This window comes from Symphodus melops (genome assembly GCF_947650265.1).
Source record: "Symphodus melops genome assembly, chromosome: 16".
Taxonomy (NCBI): domain Eukaryota; kingdom Metazoa; phylum Chordata; class Actinopteri; order Labriformes; family Labridae; genus Symphodus; species Symphodus melops.
Genome location: NC_136706.1, coordinates 22,306,908 through 22,331,701, shown reverse-complemented (window position 1 = coordinate 22,331,701; position 24,794 = coordinate 22,306,908). Strand labels below are relative to the sequence as shown.

The 24,794-nt window shown below is 45.3% G+C and overlaps 2 protein-coding genes across 3 annotated transcripts in view; both read left to right on the top strand.

The window, feature by feature from the left end:
* The window catches only part of dcc (DCC netrin 1 receptor), a 206,087-nt gene that overhangs the window by 48,667 nt on the left and 132,626 nt on the right, over positions 1-24,794 (top strand). For both annotated transcript variants that reach the window (XM_079364542.1, XM_079364543.1), the window contains exons 2-3: positions 10,815-11,177; positions 20,208-20,495. In XM_079364542.1, the coding sequence (XP_079220668.1) occupies positions 10,815-11,177; positions 20,208-20,495 (651 nt within the window). The remainder of the gene's footprint in view (positions 1-10,814; positions 11,178-20,207; positions 20,496-24,794) is intronic.
* The window catches only part of mbd2 (methyl-CpG binding domain protein 2), a 215,052-nt gene that overhangs the window by 113,288 nt on the left and 76,970 nt on the right, over positions 1-24,794 (top strand). The window lies entirely within an intron of this gene.

The window sequence follows — 24,794 nt, the reverse complement described above, 5'->3', positions numbered from 1 at the left end:
GACTCTCTCCTTCAGTGCAGAGAGGAGACGTGTCCTTGTCCCTTTCGTCTTCCTGAACTTCATCCATGTGTTTTATTTTTTTGCTGACGTGGAGGAGTCGAGGAAGAAGCCGCTCAGATCCAAACAGTTTAAACATGCAGCTGAGCTGTGTTGGTGTTTTTCCGGCGCGACGCGCTTCATTGGCTTAACAGCTCCGAGGTCTGATGTAAACTTTTGTCCTCTTTAAGATCAACCAGAGATTGCATCGCTATGACGACCGTCCTCACAAATCGACATCATTCCAATCCTAGAGAGGGAGAGTGACAGAGAGACGGAGAGAGATGGATGTATTTACATAAATCATTCATGCAAGAGAGCCAGAAACAAGCACTCATTTACATTTCACTGCATAAGTCATTGTGTGTGTGTGTGTGTGTGTGAGAGTGTGTGTGTGTGTGTGTGTGTGTGTGTGTGTGTGTGTGTGTGTGTGTGTGTGTGTGTGTGTGTGTGTGTGTGTGTGTGTGTGTGTGTGTGTGTGTGTGTGTGTGTGTGTGTGTGTGTGTGTGTGTGTGTGTGTGTGTGTGTAAACGAGGTCAAATCTCAACATTTTGCATTCATCCTCATTATATCCTCAGAGGTCAATGCATGCAAACGGAGAACTAGATACGATCAATATGCAAACAAACATTTACAGCACTTACACTTATGTAAATTCAGTCACGCATGCATGCACAGAGACACACGCGCACACACACACACGCGCACACACACACACAGCGCTGGTTGGAAGGAGACTTCCTGATCGATGTTATCGATCCTCACTGGCCTTGTGACGCTGAAGGCTGTGAGGTAATCAGGGTTAGAGCTGCACGCTGGGAGATGTGCGACGAGAAGAAAGAGGAGAGCAAAAAGTGCAAGGAAGAAACGATTAGGACAGGAGGGATAAAGGAGATGAGGGAAGGAAAGCTGGGAGGAAGCAAGGAACAGATGAGGACAAAGAAGATCTAAGAAAGATGGAAAAGGAGAGAGGTCATGATTCAGGGTTCGGAAGGAGGGATCGGGGCAACGCGAAGGAACGATATAATAAACCACATGAGACGTCAAACTCTGGACCTAAATGTCGGACAGAATCCTCGTGTCCTGCTGCAGAGAATACAAAGACATATATCAAGCTTCCTACATTGTTTGTGTGTGTTTTCTTACACAATGAGACTCGTGTTCTTGAAACCTCAGCATCGATGGGTCCAGCGCCCCCTGCAGTAACAGATGTGTGACGTCACTCAGCTTGATATTTACAGTCTACAGACTCCACAGTCGTCCTCTGCATTATTACTGACCTTCGCGTTCTCGTTGGTAAAATAAAGAGCCAACAACAGATGAAGGTAGAAGAACTTTATTGTCATCTTAAAAGTGCACAGCAAACTTATTTGGCTTCATGTTAAAGTGCAAACAGCAACAAATAAAAACAAATATGAAAAGTAACTCTAATTAAAGGGATACTTCACCCATTTACATGAAGCTGTGTATCATTAGAAACATGGTCGTAGTGTTGAATGGTCGTGAATCCAGCCCTCATTTTGCCCTGAGACGAGAAAAATGTGTTTTTCTTTGCCTGGAAGTTTTCTTCATGTGATGCAATATGACACTTTTTGCAATGGGTGAACACCTCATCTTCACATGTCTTAATTAATAACTCAAACATTTTAGTTCCCTTCGTGCTGAGCGCTCCCGTTTGAACTCGTCGCTCTCAGTCCAGCCCGTATCTGTATCCCGGATTCATTTCAGCTGCAGCCGTCGGCTAGCTTCAGGCGATGTCGTCGCACCATCCAGCCTCTGGGCCCTTTGTCGTCACTCTGCGCTGACCTTTACCTCCGCGCTCTGGATGTCTGTGGCAGGGCTCAGATGGAGGCAGATTGGTGGAGCGTCAGTGGGGCTGCACACTGACGACCTTTCACCTCGGGAAATGGTCTCCAGCTGGAAGGCATTTTCTCGCCGACATTGAACCAATTTGTGTTTCTTCCTGCACAGTGTGCTCGAACAAACATCTGCTGCAGGACCTGGACTGTGACAAGAAAAAGAAGCAAACTGCCGGTTTGAGTTATAAAGTAGAACCTCTGACACACATTTTAGAGTGCTGCTGATGGTTTTCCTTTCCATGCAACACACACTTTGTACATTAGGAAACAAAATCCATGAAAGGGAAGATGATGGGAAAGAAACGAAGAGAAAAGATAAAAGCAAACTGACGATGGAGAGAGAGAGAGAGAGAGGGAATTAGTGGCTTTAAAATAAAAACCCTAGAACATCATCCCTCCTCCTCCCTCCCTCTCTAATTTCTCTATTCATCCCGATCTCAGCTTTCACCCTGCAGCCTTTAGTTGCTGTGTTGTTTTATTTCTCCCCTCTCAGGATTTTCTGTAAGTGAATCTGTGATCAAAGACCAATAGAATTTCTCTGACACTGTTTTCACTCAATGCCGCAGATTTCATCTCTGATATTTCCCCCCGCTGTGAGCTCACCAAATCGGCCTCTGAATTCTGTTAGTCTGCCTGTGATCACATTACAGCCGCCTAATCAGCCAGCTTGTATGTATTATGGATGATTATCGGCCTTGTCACACACACTCATGAGTAGAAGATGGGAACCATACACGGTACACTGGAGGATCACGTAAGAAGACACACTGCTGAAGTAAAAACTACGAGTACAACCATGGCTCAGACTAGCTAGCTGCTAAAATGGATAGCTTCTGACCATGTGCTGTTAATGTCACATCTCTCAATAATTCTGTAAAACTATTTAAAGGGGGGTCATGCACAGTTACAAATGACCTTGTTGTACTCGTAAATAAGTGGTTACAAACCAGTCACACAGTAGTTCTCTCCCTGTTAGCCTGCAGGCTAACAGTGGAACCATCATTAACACCATGAAGACTCCAAACTGGTGGCTGAGGCCATAAACTCCAGAGGGTTGCGGGTTCAAGTACAGCTACATACAGCGGTATGAAAAATTGGTCTGATTTCTGGAGAGATGCTAGTTGGCGTCCCACATTCTGCCAAGGGACCATTGAGCAAGGCACTAAACCTCCAATAGCTAAGGGGCTGCCGCCTCACTCTGACTCGCTCTGCATGCATGTTCAATCAGATCCAGGGACTTGTTATGTAGCGCTAACTGTAGAGACTGTTAGCAGGGGCTCAAGCTAGCCCGCTAGCTTGAAGTTTGTTGAAAACAGTAAAGAGGATCACCCTCAGTAGAGCTGGAGGGGGAGGATTTTAGCTTCATTTTTGTTATCTTCTGCTGGCATGTTCCTGACTCCAGCTGTGTTCAGGCTGCTTTTGGAAGCATTCGCTTGCTGGGAGGCAACAATCAGGCTTTTAATACTTGCTACGTAGCTTAGCATTGATGGTGTTCAAACTTACTCTTCTTCGTCACCCTTCCATGACGCCATATTGCAAAACAGGAAATACAGATACCCAGTGCTTTTACACATCAAAGGGGTTGACCCCATTTTCTTGTGCAACTTTTCTTTACAAATCTCCATGAATCAAGAATTCACTCGCATAAAAAATGTATGTGACTGTAAATATTTAAAGAGACGGACTCGATGTGGACCTGCAGTATCACTGCACAGTGTTTGTCTCTGGCGTTGTGTTGTGTGTGTTTTCCTGTGACAGCTATTCCCATTTCACTTGAACACAAAAAGGAATCCCTGTGTGTGTGTGTGTGTGTGTGTGTGTGCGTGTGTGTGTGCGTGTGTGTGTGTGTGTTATGACAGCTACTCCCTCCACGCCTCTTTGACAGTAAGCTATCTCGTTAAAGTCGTTCAATTCTGTGTGTGCGTGTGAATAATTGGCCTGCTGTTGACCGTTGGCTAATTGTGTCTGACAGCAGCAAAGGTCTTCGTTCCAAGCGTTCAGAAGGAGTGCTTATTGGGGTTTTAACCTACACACACACACACACACACACACACACACACAGACACACACACACACAGACAGGCGGGCGAGCACACACACGGGGCTGCTGTGAATATGATGATTTCTGTCTCAGGGGAGGGTGTGTCACTGTTGTCTCCTGACGCTTTCTGACAAGGACCAAATGGAAGACACACATGGGTCTAAATCTTGGCCCGCGCGCGCGTGTGTGTGTGTGTGTGTGTGTGTGTGTGTGTGTGTAACTAATGTGTCTTTCCTTTCATTCAGTTTTTATCTTCTTCTCTTCTGCTTTAAGTTTATTCATTTATTTTGTGTCACCACATTTTTATTATAATATTGCTTGTAGTTGCACAGCATTCAAACATCTGCTGTCGTTAATGTCAATTACTGACTGACAATAAACAGGCTGGGATTGATGCTGCTGACACACACACACACACACACACACACACACGTGTGCAGTCGAGTAATTAGCAGCAGCTACAGCAGGCTGAATGAGACTCTGCTAATTAAGACCAGTTGGAGCTCATATCAGTGTGTGTGTGTGTTTCTCTGAACAGTGTGGTGTTACATAATTAAATACAGCATGAACTGCTTTTCTTTGATTTGTTTGTTTTTCTACGTTTGTATCATGTGACATCTCATCAGCCAGTCACAGACAGGAAACAGTATTTATGTTTCTTCTTTTGCTTCTCTCCTGAAACGATGCGTCCTCGTAGCCAGAGACAGATTTCAGGATTGTCTGACAACATGGTTCTGTCATGATGAGACACGCGAGGCGAACCACAGTCCAAACATGTGTAACCTGTAGCCTGTTTTATTTCTCACACAGATTAAAAACAGATGTCTATTTTAAATGCAGCTGAAACTTTGTGATGTGCAGGTAAACTTTGTGTTTCAGTTTGGACGCCACATTCAAATATTAATAAATAAACGTCACGTGTTTAACTGACGAGCAGACCAGTGTTGGTGACGACTTTTAACCATTTAGTCGGCTCATCACAGAGCAAAATAAAACAAAAGTGTAGTTTATGTGTCTCTGCAGGATGTTGGATGATTTCGCCGTGGTAGGTTGCTGCTTTTGTGTGTAAATGAGTTTTAAAAAAAAAAATCTGTTCAACAAACAACAAAGTGCATGAAAATAATCCCGGGACGACTGTTGGACCGAACATCTCGGAGGATTCAGTAAAAAGCAAGTTTGAAGGTTTTGTCTCATTCGTCTGTTGCTGTTTGTTGGTTAGTGTGTGTGTGTGTGGTGTGTGTGTGTGTGTGTGTGTGTGTGTGTGTGTGTGTGTGTGTGTGTGTGTGTGTGTGTGTGTGTGTGTGTGTGTGTGTGTGTGTGTGTTGTGTGTGTGTGTGTGTGTGTGTGTGTGTGTGTGCGTGTGTGTGTATGTGTGTGTTTTAGAGCTCAGCTGTGACATTGTCAAAGGGATTATGGGAGTTATAGTTCAATGGGACACAAAGGGTGGATGACAGGTGAGACTTGTTAATAAAGGATTAATGCTAAACACACACACACACACACACACACACACACACACACACGCACACACACACACACACACACACACACACACACACACACACACACACACAGACAGACACACACACACACACACAGTGATGTTGTCCAGCTGGTGTCAGAGCTCTCTGCAGATGGGACTTTTAAACACACTCTGTCTGTGTGTGTGTGTGTGTGTGTGTGTGTGTAATTGGCTTACTGCGGGCTGCTTGGTAAATGTGTCAGGGTGCAGGATGTGATTTTTGCAGTTTCCAGTGGACACCATCAGCAGCAGCAGGTCACCTCTCAGTGTGTGCAGACGCTCTTTGTTTGTTGGAGCTGCAGAGGAGATGCACATTTTGAGTGTAATCAGTAGTGCTGCAGTGGAGAACGCACCAACCGAGACCCAGACATACCCGAGAACCGAGACATTTAGGGATCAAGATTGATACCGAGTTTCTACCACGACCAGGGCAGGGCGAGACTGCGACGAGACCAAGGACCAGGACCAGGACCAAAGATCTCACTGACAAATCATCAGCTAGTGTGCAGCAGGTGTGTCGCTCACGCAGACCGTAACACTTGGAGGTTGAATTTGTAACCGGGGGATAAAAATGAAATGATGAATGAACTGATACATGGCCTATCAGCGGGGGTCATGACGGTCTTGATCTAAAACCCAGAATCGGCCCAGTCCGAGACCGAGACACGACTTGGGACCAAGACTGCTTTCGACTACTGCACCATTACTAATCAATCCGGACTGAGCTGAACTGGGTGAAATAATCTGAAGGGGATTCTGAGGAGAGACCGGTCTCTCTCTCACAGACACCGTAGTGGATGAAATAATCAGACAGGAGTGAATAACACACGATGGATCTAAAAGTCGGCCTTAAAGCTGTCCAGCTCGTTGACTTCCAACACTGAGCTGAAAGAATACCCCATCGTATCTCATTTCTCTCTACATTATAACTGTTAACTCCACTGCATTAATCATCTCACTCCTGACATGTAGATTAATGTTGGGCACAGTTCATCCGCGTGTATGCCACAGTCGTTGGGAGCAGAGATCTGTGTTTCCATCGCCGGGCGGTCGCCTCCTCTGACGGCTGAAGGTCGTCTGTGTGAGTGTGGAAAGTCATTGAGGCTGGAAGCACTTGTCTGTGTGAGCGCTTATGTCACAGGCCTTGGAGAAAGTGATGCACCGCTTTGCTCCGACCTCCACTGTCGGGACGTGAAAGTGCCGGGGAGTAACAAACCCCAGCTGGCATCACGTTAGCTGAAATCCTTCAATAAGTGATGGGATTCTTTTCAAACAGCTGCGCTCAAAATGAATCAGACACTCAGTGTTCAGACTGTTCAGACGCTAAAAGACACTAAAGCCCCGTTTCCACACAGCAGTCCGGTACGGTTTGGTTCGATTAAGCCCGATCCCGTTTGTGTTTCCACAGCCACCCGTGCCCTATTTGGTAGGCGGCGTGTAAGCCGGATGACGATAGCCGCTATGTAAATAGCATCATATGATAGCAGCTAACCGCTAACAGCTAATCGCTAACTGATAAATTCAACAAAGGAGAAAAACACTACACAAACAAAACGGCTCGACCATTCCTGGCACCCCAACGGAAGGGTCTTTCCCGGGATTAGTCTATGGAAACGCCGCAAAATGCACGCCGTACTGAGACGAACCGAGCCGGACCGCTCGGTGGAAACGGGGCTCATTGGTAGAGTTGGTGCATGGCCTCTTAAGCGGAAGGTTGGGGGTTTGATCCTGAGCTCCTGCAGCCACATGTTCAATGAGTCCATGAACCCCAACGACTGTCACCACCTTCTCCCATTCTCTCAGCTGAACCCTGCTGGAGTCGTACATCAGCTCACTCGGACACACTGCTGGAAAAAACCACTGGCAGGAGTGAAATAGCCAGATTTCAGGAGTTTTCTGCAAGTTTGAATGCTCTAATAAAGTGTGGCGTGTGTGTGGATGTAAGACGAGGGTGCAGGACAGCATCGACAGGAAGCAGCAGCAGAAGCTTCAGCTGTAACACAAGATATCACAGTTGGTTCATCTGTGGGAGGGACAAACCAGCCGTCTACACTTTCTCACTCTCTGGTCGCACGATACAGGATTATTCAGCAAATAAAGTCAGGCTAAATAATCTCATTGATTTGTGTCTCTCAGGGAATATCTGTGAACTTCAGAGCTGCAGTCTTTAATATCTTCCCATCATATCATCCAGCGATCAAACACGTTTATTCCAGGGAACACTGTACAGTACAATTCGTTCTTCGTCTTGTTTCAAAGGAAGATGTTTGATCTTTCAGCTGAATATGTCTTGCATTATTTAGCACCGTAGTTTCAGCAGTGATTTATTTAATTTTATTCCCGGGGTGTTTTTCTTTGTGACAGATTGGAGGTTTTAGTTTTTTGGAAGACATTTCAATTTATTTATTTATTTTTTATTTTTTTACCTCTCTTGTAACTTCTGGTCCTCCCTGTGTCGTTAAGATGATTCTGTGCTGGCAGCAGACAGCGGGTACAGTTTACACACACACACACACACACACACAAACTTTTTGGAGGCTGTCCAGAGACTTAATGCAGTCTGCTTCTCCGACAGTAACCCGTGGTGACAGCGACTGTGAGCGTGTGTGTGTGTGTGTGTCAGGATGGTCTTGGCTGTCGTCCACCTCACTGTCACCGACTCTCATCTTATCAGTGTAAGTCCTGGATGGCTCTATATCCTCCACCTCTGCTGTTAAAAATGGCTCTTAGAGTGTCTCACCCTGTGTGAGGTCACAGAGTGTCTGCGGGTCAGCGCACTGAAGGAATATGGACTCTGGACCAGAGTCACATCAGGACCTGCTGACCGGGCACTATTCTTAACGACATTATTTCTGCTAATTAAACGACTTGTTAGGACTTTTGAGGCGGCAGTAAGTTTGTTAAAAAGGTCGCTGGTTTTGGAAGGTTTTCATTGAAAAAGGCTGTTTAGACAGAAACATAAACATCCGACATTATGAAAAACATGTATACATTCATTTTTCAACACTGGAGGTTGCAGCTTCGTTCGTTCCCTTTGAACTGTGTGAGCCTTTTAGCATCTTTTTTTCTGCTATATCATAGAAGGTTTTATGGAAATCTTTCTGGATGAGTAGACATGGATAGTAACGTTTTCAAAGACTACCTCAAGTAATAATCGTTGACAGGACAGGAGAGTAGAGAAGACACAGGAGAGATAGCATCAAACTGCAGGACAACGAGGACAAGGACACACTGATGAAGTGACTGTGTGTGTGTGTGTGTGTGTGTGTGACTGGTCAGAGTGAGTACAGATAGAGCTGTCAAGATAGTGATTTACTGAGAGAGAGAGAGAGAGAGAGAGAGAGAGAGAGAGTGAAGGGGAGGACTGCTGAAGGGGAATCAATAAGAAGGAAACCGTGAAGGAAAAGAAAGAGGGAAAGAAGTGATGAGAGGAAGGAAGGAAGGACGGAAGGAAGGAAGGAGGGAGGGAGGGAGGGAGGGGATAAAGGTGAACAAGACAAGGACGGGATGGTATGGAAGGAGGAAAGAAAGATGTCAGAGACAGCAGCTGCAGGCAGAAAGAAGGAGAAGTAGGAGAAGAAGAAAAAAGCAACAAAGCAACGCAAACATCCATCCATGAGGGACAAATGACTTTAATGTTCACCATTTGTTTTCTCGTCCCAGTTGGAAACAACCTGAGAGTGTTTAGTTTTTGTACCTGATGTTAATTTAAAGAGAGATTTCCTGCAGGGGGGGAACCTGGAGCTGCGCGGCTTTAAAAAGAAAGTCAGCAAAAAGAGGGGAAGAAAGAGAACATCTGCTGTGCTTCAAAGTGGGCTCTGTGCGCTAATGACGTGACTTCAGGTTGTTCTCGAACCTCTGTTAAGTCTATCCAGGAAACACAAAGGCGCTGAACGGCAGCTTTGACCGAACAAACTGCCTCTCTGATCACGATGAAAGACTTCAGAGCGCCGTCGACTTCAAAGATGATGGCAGAGGCACCGGTGCCGCTCACCGCTGCACGAGCACAGATTAGACTGAAACACACACAAAGACATGAAAACAAAAAAAAACTGCATGTTGATGTGGCTTTGATGGAGATGATGAGATATAACTTCAACAGGCTGGTAAAGTTCAGACTCATCTGACAAAATCATGAACAAACCAAAGAGATACGGAGCCACCGACAGGACAGGAAGTGAGTTAAGGACGCGTCAGGACAGGATGTGGCTCTTTGTCTTTGACACGGCCAAACGCTTCCCTGATGGCGTCTGACCCTGCACCCCAAAATGTTTTGACGTCTCCAGATGAACTGATTATTTGATCTTACCTGACTGCACGTGTGCCTTGTTCTCAAAAGTATCCCAAAAAAGTGGAAGTGGCCCAAAAATGGAGGGGCTCTCGAGAGCCTTCTGATGTCGTGTTTTTAGATGACAGTGTCTCCTCTCTCTCCTTCACGCCACCAGCTGTGGTCACGAGCTCTGTGTGTTGACCGTACGAATGAGAGTGCAGATACAAGAGGAGATTATCAGAAGGATGTCTGAGCTCAACGGCTTGGATGTTGCGCGCCCTGTTTAGCCTACAGAAGCTCCAGTCTTCGTCGCAGCAGCTGCAGGTTTGAATCCTCCTCCCCCTCCCTCCTCCTTCAGCTGCTTATTTTCCACTTTCACACGGCAACCTTTCTATAACAAACACTGGTATACATGTCAGGCCAGTCGTTGGCGGTCTGACAATGTAATTTGCTTACACACATGCACACATTGTTTTCCTTCCACAGAGCGATGACGTGTAAATATACAAATGAGAAAAGATGGAGCTGCTACTCCCAGTGACCCTACACTACATCGACAGTTCATCTAAAGATACGTCGACTGGGAGTCTTGCCAGCCCACATACTCATTTACACAACTCAGAATTCCCCCATCATTGTTGCAGCAGCTTGGTGCTCCTGTTTTTTTTAATTTTTTTGTATTCATCATGGCTCAAGTGCCTTTGCAATATCACTGTAGTGTTGTCCTGAATCTATAACTCCAACAGAGCTTTGTTTAGGTTTGTAGTTTGGGTGCATTGACCGAGCAGATCTGTTGGAGTTCTGCAGAAATAACCATCTGCAAAAAAGTCCAACGCTTATTGTAGTCCGAGTCCGAGAGCGTTAGCATATTTCTTTGTTGACTGACCTTGGAGCCCTGCACATGTGAGCATGTTGAAATATGTCTGATAGAATGAGGGGACGCTCAGATGTATTTCACTGTCATGAATGGTGTGTGTGTGTGTGTGTGTGTGTGTGTGTGTTTTTCTCATGTGTTGGAGAGCATCTGCGTTTATAAATGATGAACGTGTCTCTCCATCTAACGCCTCTCTACCTGTCTTCCTACAGCCTCAGACCCCTCGCCCTCCTCGTCCTCCGTCTCGCCGTCCAGTCTCGGCGGTTTCGTGGACTTCACTTTCACGCAGGAGCCTCAGGACACGGTGACGGTACGAGGCGGCGTGCTGCAGCTCGACTGCCAGGCGCAGTCCGACACAGTTGCGGAAACACCGAGCATCACGTGGCGAAAGGACGGCGTTCTGCTGAGCACAGTGGTGGACGAGAGAAGAAGGCAGTTAGCTAACGGCTCGCTGCTTGTGCAAAATGTTGTGCACTCTCGACACCACCGGCCGGACGAAGGGGAATATCAGTGCCTTGCTACACTGGACGGAGTGGGGAGCATCGTGAGCCGGACCGCTAAAGTCACTGTGGCTGGTAAGAGACTGTAGAAATAAAGCTTCATGTACTACAAGATGTTAGCATGACTATCAGACTACAGTATGTGAAACTTAATAGCTTAGAGTCAAACCTTGTCTGGTTTTCATCCTTGAAACTTTTATGACACTTCTAAGTTGATATGAAGGTGATTATTCAAGTTTTTAATTTTCATTGAAAGACGCCCATAAATAAAATGTATTATTATTATTATTATTATTATTATTATTATCATTCATGCAAAATCCAAATCCAGGATTTTCTGCGGGTGAAATCAGGAGAAAATTACAACATCTGCCAGCTAGCAGCAAAGCAAACACTTCCGCCTTTTGGTGCATTCCCTTTCAGCTTAAAACAAACCCTGTAGTCAAAAGCGTTTCAGCTAGTTTTACCCCTCCTTACTCTGGAAGTCCCCTATAGCTCCAAGCTTCTAGTCTAGGCCGTAGTACGGGTGCAAACCAAGATTACAAGTGTGAGACACTTAAACACAGCTTGAGTACAAATGGAGGAACATCTTACCAGCCCCCAAACAAAAACCACAGAATCGCTGTGGTTGTCGGGTGTCATGGGTTTGGTAAAAGCAGCCTCTGCTGTTGGCCTGTTTGCATTCACATTTATAAACACTTTGATTGTTCAGAACACTTTAAAGGAGCGTTTCAGCTGCAGTCTTTTTACAATCTACCTCTTGAACAGTTCGCTTCCACTTGACTGGATGATGAAGAAGCACGATTTGTTTGAGAGATGTTCTTCTTTCAGACTTTGTCCCCAGCGTGATCTCTCAAACAGTGGCGAGGGCGAGGCACATTTATTCCCACAGCGAGAGAGGAGTGACGGATCAAAAGAAGAGTGGCGCTAGCTCCATTCACATTAATGTATCCGTCGCACCTTGACCTGTCCTTCATCCTTACAGCTGACAAGCTCGTGCACCCACGCGTTTTTATTCCTCCGCTTCCTCCATTTATTTTACAGTTCGTATTATTTAATAGAACCAAAGTAATTCACCTGTAATGTAATTTGGTAAGTGGAGTGTGGCTTAAGATCAATACTGTTTATGGAAGACATTAATAGAAAGAGAGGTGCAGGCTTAAGTGCAGCACCATCACCAGTAATGTGCTCCGTCGTCACTCTGCGGCCCACGCGTCAGACACTATTTACTGTATATTTAACACTTCTCTTGTGCCAACTAATATGCATTTGTTTTTAACGGTCATTTCAATAAATGACAGCTCTGGTGGTCACGACGTGAAGCTGAACATGAACGTCAAGAATCTCTCTTTTGGGCCTCTGCAAGGCTCGTTCCCATTTTTAGACACAGCATAAACGCGTAGACTGATGAAGGACTTCCTAAAATAAGTGCAGGACATAACACACAGGTCACATCAGCTTTTAATGCTGCTAAAAATAGCCTTCACTACTCTTCATATGCCAGACGTGTCTGTAGCCCATCGGATCCATCAGGAGATTAAATATAAAATTGGACCTTCCAGCGATTTGTGGAGCACAGTGAAGCTCTCCACCACCTCTTTTCTCATTATGAGCTCTTTCCCACTCAAATGGAGCTCGTGTAAGAACGCAAGCTGAACTCCTGACTTCTTCACTGAGCTGCCACACCACCTGAGCACAAGTTCAAACTCTAGTTTGACTGTAATTCTAACAGAGCTGTGAGTGTATGCATGTAAAAGTTCCACCGTTTGCCAACGCTGTCATAAATCACAGCAAAACATCATCATCATCATCAAGTTGAACATCATGGCTCATTGTTTTTCAAGGTACACTTTAACATTATGCTATTATGTGCCCTCTACAAACCCCTCAATCATGAGAACAGTCCATCCTCTCCGTCTTCTGCCTGCTCCACTTTTCAGAAAATGTGTGTTCAAACAGGCCGTTTGGAGATTTTCCCTTCATGACATCACAAAGGGCAGTAGCCCCTCCCCCAGGTGGGTGACACTCCCACAGCTAGGTGTTTGTTCTGCCCTCTGAGTCTGCCTTCTCACCGTAAACTATAGGACATGGAGCCAGAAAGCAGCGAGTACACCCGAGCCCTTCCAGAGAGGGGGCGTGGTCAGACACAGCTCATTTACATATTTAATGCTACAGACACAGAAACAGCCTGTTCTGAGCAGGGCTGAAATAGAGGGGTTTATAGACATGATCAAATACAGATCAGAGTGGATTTACAACAACACACTTCACACACACACGTTGAAGAGGAGCTCTGAGTTAGAGACTTTGGACCCTGTTGGGAAGGTTTGGATCAAACACCTTTCATTGACAGAGCGTCGCAGGTGGGAGGGTGTGTCGACCTGCATGAGGGAGGTTAGGTGAGGAGGAGCAAAACAGCAAACTTCAAGAGATTCTTTAGCCATGCCCAAAATTCCCATCAGCTTCTTTAAGTACGACAGGCAGACAAACAAACTGTCCTGATAGTAGTGTTCCTTGAACGCTAAAAAAGAATTTTGACATTTATTTGCTCAGACAACTTCTGTCTATTCGTCTGGGCAGATTATTCTGACTCACAAAACAAACAACTGTTTTTTTTCTGTTATAAGTTATATTGACTGTATTCAGACAGACAAGTTGCATGATGGGACTTTTAAGGTTAGGTCAGAGAGTTTCTCTCTCAGACTCGAATGACTTCTGTTTAGTCGGCTGAATTTTAATTATCGCCTAAACAACATGCTGATTACTTCTGAGACTCTGATAACAAGCTGCTGCATAGCACGCACACAAACACACTCTCTCTCTCTCTCTCTCTCTCTCTCTATCTGAGTGTGTATCAGCCCGTCGTCTCTTTAGCTCGCTCAGCTCTTTGTGTTTGAGTGTTTCGGTCTCTGGAGTGACTCTCAGCCTCCCACTCAGTTAGACGCTTTCACAGACTGCAGCTCACAGAGAGGCTGTGTGTGTGAGTGTGAGTGTGTGTGTGTGTGTGTGTGTGTGTGTGTGTGTGTGTGTGTGTGTGTGTGTGTGTGTGTGTGTAAACCCTGAAACCACAACCTTCTCACCCTTAGCTGTAACAATAGATAACCTGGAGCATTCACTTCAGAAGATTCAGAGACAGGTTCAAAGTTTTGGAGATGAGAGTCAACATCCTCGAGAGTGTATCCTGTAGACATGCACGCTACTCTACGCTACGCTACACACACACACACACACACACACACGCACACACACACACACGCACGCACACACACACACACACACACACACACTCACAATTGAAAATAATTCACCCAGATACCAGCGTTACATTAAAATATAAATCAGTTCTGCCCGTCATTCTCTCTCTCTCTCACACACACACACACACACACACACACACACACACACACATATTCTACACACATATACGCACACACATGCACACAGGCGACACAAAACACATTACAAGGCAAAATGCTAATGAAAAGCAGAGGCTTAAAAATTCAATTAGTGTTCTGTGTGTGTGTGTGTGTGTGTGTGTGTGTGTGTGTGTGTGTGTGTGTGTGTGTGTTTGAGGATGACTGTAAACTGGGAATTAATTAGAAACACTGAACACAGATCGAGCGAGCGAGAGGGAGAGAGAGAAGGGGCAGGAGCAGAGAAAACAAAGAAAATACATCGAGAGAGAGAGAGAGAGAGAGAGAGAGGGAGAGAGAGAGAGAGAGAAAAGAAATAAAAAGACACAAAGGATGAAAGAGAAGAATAAACGATACACAGAGCGAACGCAGACTACAAAGAACTACAAAGATGGAGGAATAAAGACGAAGAATACAGAACGATGGAGCGTAAATAGAGAGACATAAAAATCTTTACTTAGATTTCAAACTGACGATTATTGGAAAGTATCAGTTTGATTCTTTGTCCGAGTTAAGAGCTGCTGTAGTTTGAATAAAATGAAACGTTAATGTTGAAGATGATGCTCGCGCTCATATACAGGATCTCTGTTCAGTTTGTGTGGTCGGATTGGAAGCGTCCGGAACACCACTGATGAAGAGAGTGAAGAGTAACTCCCTCTGGGGTGTGTTGTTCTCGGCGCTGTGTTCACACTGATGGTGCGTGTTTGTGCTCCCTCCCTCTCTGACCGTTCGCACCGCCCCGCTCAGCTTTTAACGGAGGGATGTGGCGAGGAACTGAAGGAGAATCGACAATATCTGAATCGACGCACGTCATCACTTGAAGTTGACTGCAGATTCTTGCTGAGTGCGCTCATCTCCTGCTCGCTCTGTGTCACAGACACTTGTAAGGGGAACAGGACGGGGACGTTTGAGGAGATGAGGGGGGAGCTGAGGGAAGATCAGATTTTTTTGTTTTGATCCGAAGAAACAAAATCAATCCAGTCAAATCAAGAACCGTAGTCCATCTTTGGGCCGGAGCTTAAACCAGCACCTCAATGTGAGAGAATAAAAGACTCGTTTGAACCTTCAGATTTTGTCACCTGTGGTTTTGAAGGTGTTCATAGGCTAGCATCGAGCTAAGTGGCCGGGTTGTGTAAAGAAGGCTAACAGGAGGATTGTTAAATCACAGAATATTTAGCTTTCCAGCCCTTCTGTTGCAGCTCCAGATAAAGTTTGCGTCCCTCATAGAGTTTCTTTTCCCACCACGCCGAACTCGATACACGCTGTAAAGCTCCTCAGATGACAGTGTTCGAAAGAGAAACTGAATAGCCTTCAGTCCATCCATCTCCAATTAGCCACCAACTCTCGGAGGATTTGGACAAATCCCAATTAGCGGCGGTGAGGAGGATGACGTTCGACCCACGGAATCAGATAATAATCATTCCCCAGGCAAAGATCCAGAACAGAAGCGTCCCCAAATCCCTCAGCTGCCCCCCCTCCGCTGTTTGCTGTGATTTGCATTTTATTATCCGTCTGAGTTATTTTGCACGTTCGTCTAATGAGGAGGAAAACAGCGAGCAGCCTGCAGCCGCCATCTCAGTCCGGAGTTTGATGTGGAGGTCTCCGGTTTGAAGACACGTTCACAAAGTTTGACGTGAGGTCACGTTGATTTCTCTCTCCTCTTTTCTTATCTGGTTCTTAAACCGGACACTCTGAGCCCGCTCCTGCTTTACATTCCTAATCGCTTCAATGACTTCTCCCTCATGGTTATATGAAGGCAGATATTCAAACATGTCGGGTCAGTCAGGAGTTCATAGTTAGGACAAGAAGACGAGAAGCTCAATGAATGAAACATGTCACAGTTCAATTCAAACGAAGCCCCACCAACACGCGTGTGTTTTATATGTGTGTGTTTTATATACAGTAAGTGTGTGTGTGTGTTTTATATACAGTAAGTGTGTGTGTTTTACGTGTGTGTGCTTTATGAATGTTTGTTTTGTGTTTTATCTGCATTTTTGTGTTTTACATACAGTATTTGTGTTTTGTGTGTTTTATGTGTATTTGTTTTATCTCTGTGTGTGTGTGTGTGTGTGTGTGTGTTGTATGAGTGTGTGTTTTATGTGTATTTGTTTTATCTGTGTGTGTGTGTATGTGTGTGTGTGTTGTATGAGTGTGTGTTTTATGTGTATTTGTTTTATCTGTGTGGGTGTATGTGTGTGTGTGTGTGTGTGTGTGTGTGTGTGTGTGTGTAATGCTGCAGGCAGCAGTGTGATCCACATTGGAAGTGACTGCGGCAGAACTTATATAAGACACAGGATCTAAATTCACATCAGCGTTCCCATGGCCTTCGATCTGTGTGATGTCACAGCGGCTCAAGTCACCGCCGTTTGTGAAGACGCCCAGAACCTGCACCCAGCGAAGCCCGCTTCAACGTTTAAAGAGCGGCGGTGAAGCGGTCCGAAGGATGCAGAATAAAACGGTCCCCGGCTGTTTGTGTGTGAAGCCAGCATGAAGACAAAGTCACAGTGGAGCTGAACGAGGCTGCAGACTGACGGCTTGTTCTGTCTCTTCATTGGTTGGAAAAGATTCAGGAGGATTCAGGTGCTGCCAGAAATATGGGACTTTGAGGATTTTTAAAGTCGTTCATAACCGCATTTTAAATTTCAACGCCCGTGAAAAAAACACGTCCAAAACATTTTAATTTTTTTATACAAAGTGAACTATACATGTTTAAATTGTTCAATAAAGACAGAACTTCTGTAAAAATGTCCCTCAGCTAAATATCAGTAAATGACAGTTTGTCATATCATATAAAGTAGATGAAGGCTGAACGATTTTAGGAAAAGATTGAATTGTGATTTTTATCACAATTTTCTTCAAATCAAGCTTGTGCAATGTTTTCAATGTACAGTAACATTTACAAACATGACAGGAAATTACATCAGACCAGTTAAAACTTTAAATGCCAGAACTCTAAATTAATAGAATGAAAATTAAAGTTAAGAATTATCTTCAAATGTATTTATTAAGAAGAAACACTCAGACGGTGTGATGTTCTTGGTTTTAGTGTCAGTTTGACAGAAATCTGGTCAGAAGTGTTGATATATTTTGTGCCTTTGGGGTTGCCGTAGGTGACTTAGTTCACAGTTATGCAACAAGAGAAGCCAATAATGTCTCCATATTTTCTTCTAGCCACACGGCCGAAACATTTGCCTGTGAGTGTCATTTCATGTTCAGGCCTTGCATTGTTTCTTTTGATTATGTTTAATAAAGTTACAACGTGAGATAACAATTGACACATTCACGATGCTAACCGCTAGCATTCCTATTCAAATTCTCATAGACTTTAGCATCAAGCTAGCGGACTTTTCGGTTGTTTAGCATATTATGAGATTAACTTGTGTTTTGATGTCTGTTAAGTTTTACAGTGCTTCCTTGTAAACAACGTAAAAAACAGCGTGTGTGTGTAAATTGACACAACAGCTCCTGGGTCAGTCGGGAGAAGCGCTGCCAAAAACCGCGGCTTTGGCGATCACGTGATCGCGTTTTTTGAAATCGCAATTTTCGATCAGAAAAACGATAAATCGTTCAGCCTTATGATCCAGGAAGTGCTGGACTCACCAGTGATGATTGAAAGCATTGTTTTCAGATCTTTTGATATAATTTAATCCAATGAAAATTTGACAATCCTTCCAGTGTTTTTTTTTTTTTTTTTTTTAACATTTTTTTTACCATTTCCTCAGAAGGGAGTTGTTTAGATGAATTAAGTTGACTTTGACCTTTACGGCCAAATTCTCCCAGCAGTATGTTCAGTCTGTCTCAGCTTTATTCACTGTGTTCGCTTCCAGTCTCTGCTGCGCTGCCTCCCAGCTCCATCAACGAAACATTAAAATATCTGTTTTATTTTCAGATTAAAACACTTAAAGTTTATGTGCGTTTCTTGATGTGTTTTATTCAGTTTTACGTGAAATACATCCGATTATCTGGCGCTGTTGGGAGTGAATACGTAAAATGACCACAGGCGCTCCTTTGTCTCGGTGTGGCCGTTGACGGACGATGGTGCACGGACCTCAGCGGACAAACAACGCACACGCGTCTGGTGGAAGTTCTGGGTTAAAAGAACATTTGTCATTAACTGTGACCTGTTGGATTTTCATTTTCTGACTGCATGCGTGTTTCTAAATCTATCTGATCTGATCATGTATCCACTGAGTAAACAGTGTTTCCCACCACCTGCCGGGATTAGTGACCTGTCACACGGAGGCTGACACGCTACCAGGAGTAACCTTTGTATGTTTCTGTTGCAGTCTCCACAGCATGGTAAATGTTTCCTTTGGTGCTGCGGTAGGTGGACGGTTTGAGTTTCACACAGATTGCTTCATGCTGCCTCATAGAGAGAGAGAGAGAGAGAGAGAGAGAGAGAGAGGTGAAGAGTTTTGAGAATATTTCCAAACATTTCTGCCGTGAAAATATTCACCTCTAATCCTGTTAAACTCGGCGGCAGAATCTCAGGACGTCATCAACACAGATATGAAAATAAGCCTCTCTTTATTGAATTCTTGACATTCCCGCAGATTGCAGTTAATCCGCCCCGAGGCTCCGGCTGCCCAGCAGAAATTAAAACAGAACCACGCATGAGCTTCAAATAATAAAACAAGGCGGCTGATCAGAGCGCAGGCCCAGCCAGGAGTTGTGTGTGTGTGTGTGTGTGTGTGTGTGTGTGTGTGAGGCTACAGGCTGTTTGTTGTTGGAGTGAATTTGATCAGACAGGAAGCGGCGTGTTGTCCCAAACACAGCGGGCCGGACACTTTCTGTCTGCGCTCATCATCTCTGTGTCCCTCTGTCTGTCTGTCTGACCGACTTTCATCCGTCCTCCCGCTGCTCCCCGTGTTCCTCTCTCTCTCTTTTATATTTCCACTCCTGCTGTGAATCCCTGCTCCTCTCTTCCTCCTCTGTCTTTGGAACGCTCTGCGAGTCGACCTGAGAAACCTTTCCTGTCAGATTATATCTTCCTCTTCTGCCACTAATGCTGCTGTGCGTCTCCTGCTTCTGACGCAGAGGCACTTTGGTGCTAACAGCAGAACTGACAGCAGCTGTTTTAGCAGATGAGGGAGTACAAGTCGGTGTTTTAGAAGCAGCACACCTCAGGGGCTGAATGCCAGCCACTAAAGAATAACTGCATTACCTCAAAGTGTCCACTAGAGGCTACTCCTTAAAGCGAGCTATTCCCCCATAGCGTCCTATGTTAAAATGTTTTGACAGCACGGCATATATTCTGCTCACCGTTCATGTCGTCCGTCTGTGAAACCGTCACGAGAGCGTTGCATGATTTGCTGCTGCAAAAACTCCTTTACATGCAACGCTTCGTTCAGCTGCTGTCTCTTTAAGGCACACTGTCTTCTGATTGGCCAGCGCTCGGGAAGTCTTCTCGTGGGAGGACACTACGGGGCCTTTTCTCCAAATCCTGATGACCTGCACCTTCTAGGTTTGGATTGGTTGGTGATGCGCTGCCAGTAAAAAAAAAAAAAAAAAGTGGTTTTATTGGCCCTTGATTGAGTCGAATGTTTCCCATCGCTCCACCCGGATGTTGCTGCTGTGAGGGAGAATGATGTTCGTTGTTTCAGTTTGTAAAACAGAGAAAATGTAAAATGACTCTGAAGGACAAACAGGAAGCTAAAGGCAGATTAAGTGAAGCTGCGTTTGTCTCCCTCAGGTCCGCTGAAGGTGGTCATTCCCACCGAGTCCGTCTCCTCGTACCTGGGTGACACCGCCTTGCTGCTCTGCGAGGTCTCCGGCGAGCCAAACCCCGTCATCCGCTGGCAGAAGAATCGGGACGACCTGCCGGTGACCTTCGAGCCTGAATCTCGTCTGGCGGTTCTTCCGTCCGGATCGCTGCAGGTCAGCCGGGTCCAGCCGCCGGACTCGGCCACGTACCGATGCTTGGCAGACAACCCGGGCAGCACCAGGACGGGGACGGACGCCGAGCTCAGAGTGCTCCCAGGTAACTGATCCATCAGGGACGGACTTCATCAATCCGTCTGCTGGTCTTCAAATTGATCTTTTTCAGCATAACTCAAGGGAACACATATCAGTGATGATGGTTTGAAAATGACCTGATCTTTCTGTTGTGGTTCTTCAAGTTAAGCACAAACTTTTATTACATTTTCAATGAAGCTCTGGGAAAGTGAACATATAATGTTCTGAGCCGAGAGGGAAAACAAGTTTAGTTTAAAATAGATACTTACAGGAGTTTGAATGCAATAGGTTGGGCTTTTTAGTGTTGATCCTAAGTGTTTGATTGACGGGCGGATTGGGTCGGCGCTGGCAGTTCTGCAGGCGTTGAAGGAACCGAGCCGCCCTTCAATGAAGGGAATAAAGGGGGTACAATAGCTGATGCATGCTGGGAAATCCGGCCTCTCCCTGAGGAAATGAGAGACCCTCATTTGGAGATCCTGCAGGCTGCTGCTCCTGGTCGTCTGCAGACGCGTCGGGCTGGTTGGAGTAATAAGGATGTCTGTGGATATTTTGAACATCATGCATTGGTTTAGTGGGAGGAGGGGTCTGATAGGGTTGATCCTGTGGTGGAGGGGGCGGCCGATCTTCGTTCCATCCCTCCGCCGTGGTCAGGAGAAGAACAAGATGATGGATACAAGCAGCGGGAAGGAGTTTCCTGTGGAGGCTTCCTGAGAGCCTCAGAAGTAAGGGGAGGAGCTTAAAGAAGAGTCGCCACTCCTTGGCATCAAAATGAGCCAGTTGAGGTGGTTCAGGCGTCTCATGAGGACTCCTCCTGGACTCCTTCCTTTTTAAGGTTTTTCCGGGCACGCAGACCTGTGAGGAGACCGCCAGCTGGGGTAGACCCAGAACTCACTCCAGGGATTATACAGTATATCCTGTTTAGCCTAGGAACACCTCGGTACCCCCCCAAGGGAGCTGGACTTGTACTTGACCTGCTGATGGATCCTTCTTCTTGTTTTTCTTGTTTTCTGTAAAATGAAACTTGAAGCAGTTTCAGTGTCTTTGTTTTTGTAGATGAAGTAGCTTCGTTTGAGCGGGACACTTCTGATGGAAGTGACGGAATAATTCATGATGGATTTGATTCATGTGGTTTTAACAGTTTAGTGATCCAGCTTCAGTTAAAGGAGCTTCTCCAGCCTGATATTTTGAACGTTTGACAGGAAGTTTCAAACACATTTAAAATTCTCTTGTTTTTTTAATGAGCCTTTTTAAGTGGAAGTTCTCGCGGTGCGGTTTTACCCGAGTACTATAATTCACCAGCAATCTGAGTCCGTGTTGAATAGTGGCTCCCCGGTCAGGAGGTAATTTCTGTTCATTTCCCCCATCGTGCTCCGCGTCTCATTTTAAAATGAAATGTGATGGAATGAATGAACAGAGTGCGAAGTGGGATTTCAATAAGGTGTCCGTGTGCTGAGAGGAAGCAGCGTCGACCCACAGGGAGCCCCTCAGCCGCTGATCTGTTCACACATTCCGCTCCGTCCAATTACACGAGTCCACGGTCCGCCCACTTCATCGCTCCCATTACAGCGCAGGTGAGCTAACAGCTTCCTGACTGCAGACTGAGAAGTGTTCCTGTGCTCTATCCCAGCGGGGGGGGGATGATGAGGTGTACTTTCTAAACGTCACCTTCATTTTCATCTGAGCTTCTCAAACACAGCTTAACATGCCTTCCATTGGTCGAGCAGCGATCCACAGAAAACCGTTTCATCATAATTCACCTTCTTTTAAAGGTTTATTTGGGGGCTTTTATTTTGGAGGCAGGACGTTGAGTCCAGTCAGAAACCGGGCAGAGCGAGAGCGGGCAATGCCATGTGGGAAAGGAGCCACAGGTCGGACTCGAACCGAGATTGTACCTCCGTACGTGCGGCGTGTGCACTAACCACTTTGCTGATTGTGGCCATCAGACTGATCCGAATCCAAACAGGAAGTTTGCTGATCACGTCTATTTACTCCAACATCTAAATTGCACCAGATTTTTTTTCCCTAGAAAATCCAAAACATAGCCTTTTTTTTTTTTCTTAAACCTTTTAGAAATTCAGGACAGACTGAGTTCAAAAGGAAAATAATCCAAGGTCCCATATTCATACCAGACTACGTCTCTTAAAGGGCCAGCGCACCCTGTGACAATGCAGTTATTAAAAGGTCAGAGTATCCAGTTTAATCCCTCTCTAAAAGTTCCCCCTCTTCTTCCCTGGTTAATCTGCATCTCTTCATGGAACAGATGGAGGAAGCTTTAATGACTCCGACTCCAGAGATTCTGTTACCTTTGACTTCAAAAAGTATTTATCAGAGCGAGCCATCAGACGTGCTCGGAGGTCAGAAATGATCCGAACGCACAGTCGTCCCCTGATGTAACGCTGACATTACCGTCTGTGTGACCTTTTGACCTCTGTCCTACTTGCTGATCTGTCGCAGTCCTCGGACGAGTCGCTCAGATTTAAGAGAGGTGAGATGTGAAGCCGCTGTGCACTCGCAGTTCTGCAGGAGGTGAAAGGATGAGAACCTGCAACAACATGGTCATGTGACGTAGAAACACAGAAACACAAGACATGATTCACTTCAGAGATGGAATTGAACCCTCGTCGCCAATGTTTGAAAAGAGTGAGACAATAATTCCACTTAGAAACACTGTTAGTCTGCAAAAACTAAAAGTCAGTGACGCACTCGTTTTTTGGGCGCCACAAAAACCAACATGGCGGGTGTCAAACAGGAGACTAAAGATGCACACTGCCGATTGTCGCTTGTTTAAAAGTGAGCGTGTCCCCTTGTTGCCACTTTTAGTTAATTCAGAGCACTGTGATTGGCCCAAAGAAATCCTTTGAGATATGTTTGGGCATTAGAAGAAGAAGAAATCATAGATTTAGACATCATAGAAAATCAACGCTTATTGAAAGTGAACGCAGAATGTTTACCTTTATTTTGAAAGTGAAGGATTACAATGCTGGGAAATGTGGCCTTTTCCCTGCAGATGTAGTGTGGATTCACTTATAAGGCTGTGTGTGTGTGTGTGTGTGTGTGTGTGTGTGTGTGTGTGTGTGTGTGTGTGTGTGTGTGTGTGTGTGTGTGTGTGTGTGTGTGTGTGTGTCCTCCTCATTTCCATGCCAGAGGTGTCGTTGTAGCGTCTGAATTGCTGACATTCTCTTTTGGTCTGCGTGTCCATGAAAGCATTAAAGGAGTCACAGTGTCGTTCAGTGATTATTTCTATGATCCCTCGTCGCTCTTTACTCTTTACTCAGTCACCAAGAAAAAGAGAGAGAGAGTGTGTGAGAGAGAGAGAGAGACAAATCTGCGGTGTGGGTATTTTTCTTCTCCGCGTGTTCAGCGCTCAGATTTCTGCTGATGATTTTGTTTTCTGTGTGTCTTCTTACTAATTCCTGGGGTCATACAGCTTTACATGGTATATATATCCGTGTGTGTGTGTGTGTGTCTGTCTGTGTGTCTGTGTGTGTGAGTGTAATATAAATCAAATCATAATTGTTGGGTGTACTCTTCACTGCCTTCAGACTGAGATATAAACTCTATTTTAAACATTTATATTTTTAAAGGATTTCCAGAAGGCTTCAATCTGAAAGTGTGTGTGTGTGTGTGTGTGTGTGTGTGTGTGTGTGTGTGTGTGTGTGTGTGTGTGTGTGTGTGTGTGTGTGTGTGTGTGTGTGTGTGTGTGTGTGTGTGTGTGTGTGTGTGTGTGTGTGTGTGTATACCCTTGAGCGTTTTGATGTAACTTCCTGTCTACGTGGAAGCCCTCGAGCCAACCTCAGGGCGAACACAGCCTGACCCATTACAGGAGCAAGAGTGTGTGTGTGTGTGTGTGTGTGTGTGTGTGTGTGTGTGTTTCTTCCTCAGAGATGATATGTGATTAAAAAAAGAAGAGTCTCAAACATTAAGTGTTGAACTGAATAAACCTTCTGAGGAAGTCATGACTGACTGTTGGTGATGCAGCCGATCCAGCCTTCAGTGTGACATCATTAGTTTGACGTCGTCATGTGAAGCTCATGTTCTCCATGTTCATGTGTTAGTGTGTGTCTGGGATGTCTTCTGCACCATCGACCACCATGACGGAGCAGCACTGGAACCTGCAGTCATGACAAACTTTCTCCACATGAGCTTCAGCACCACGGACAGCGACCGCTCCGGCTGCCCTGCGTGTTAACGTTCTCTTATTTAACCTTTAAGAAAACAGTTTTTTATTCATATGCAGATGCTCAAAGTTACTTTTTTACAATTTGTATGCAATGTAAAAAAAAAGTCAGGAAAACTCTTAAAAAATAAAAGTATTTATCTGGAA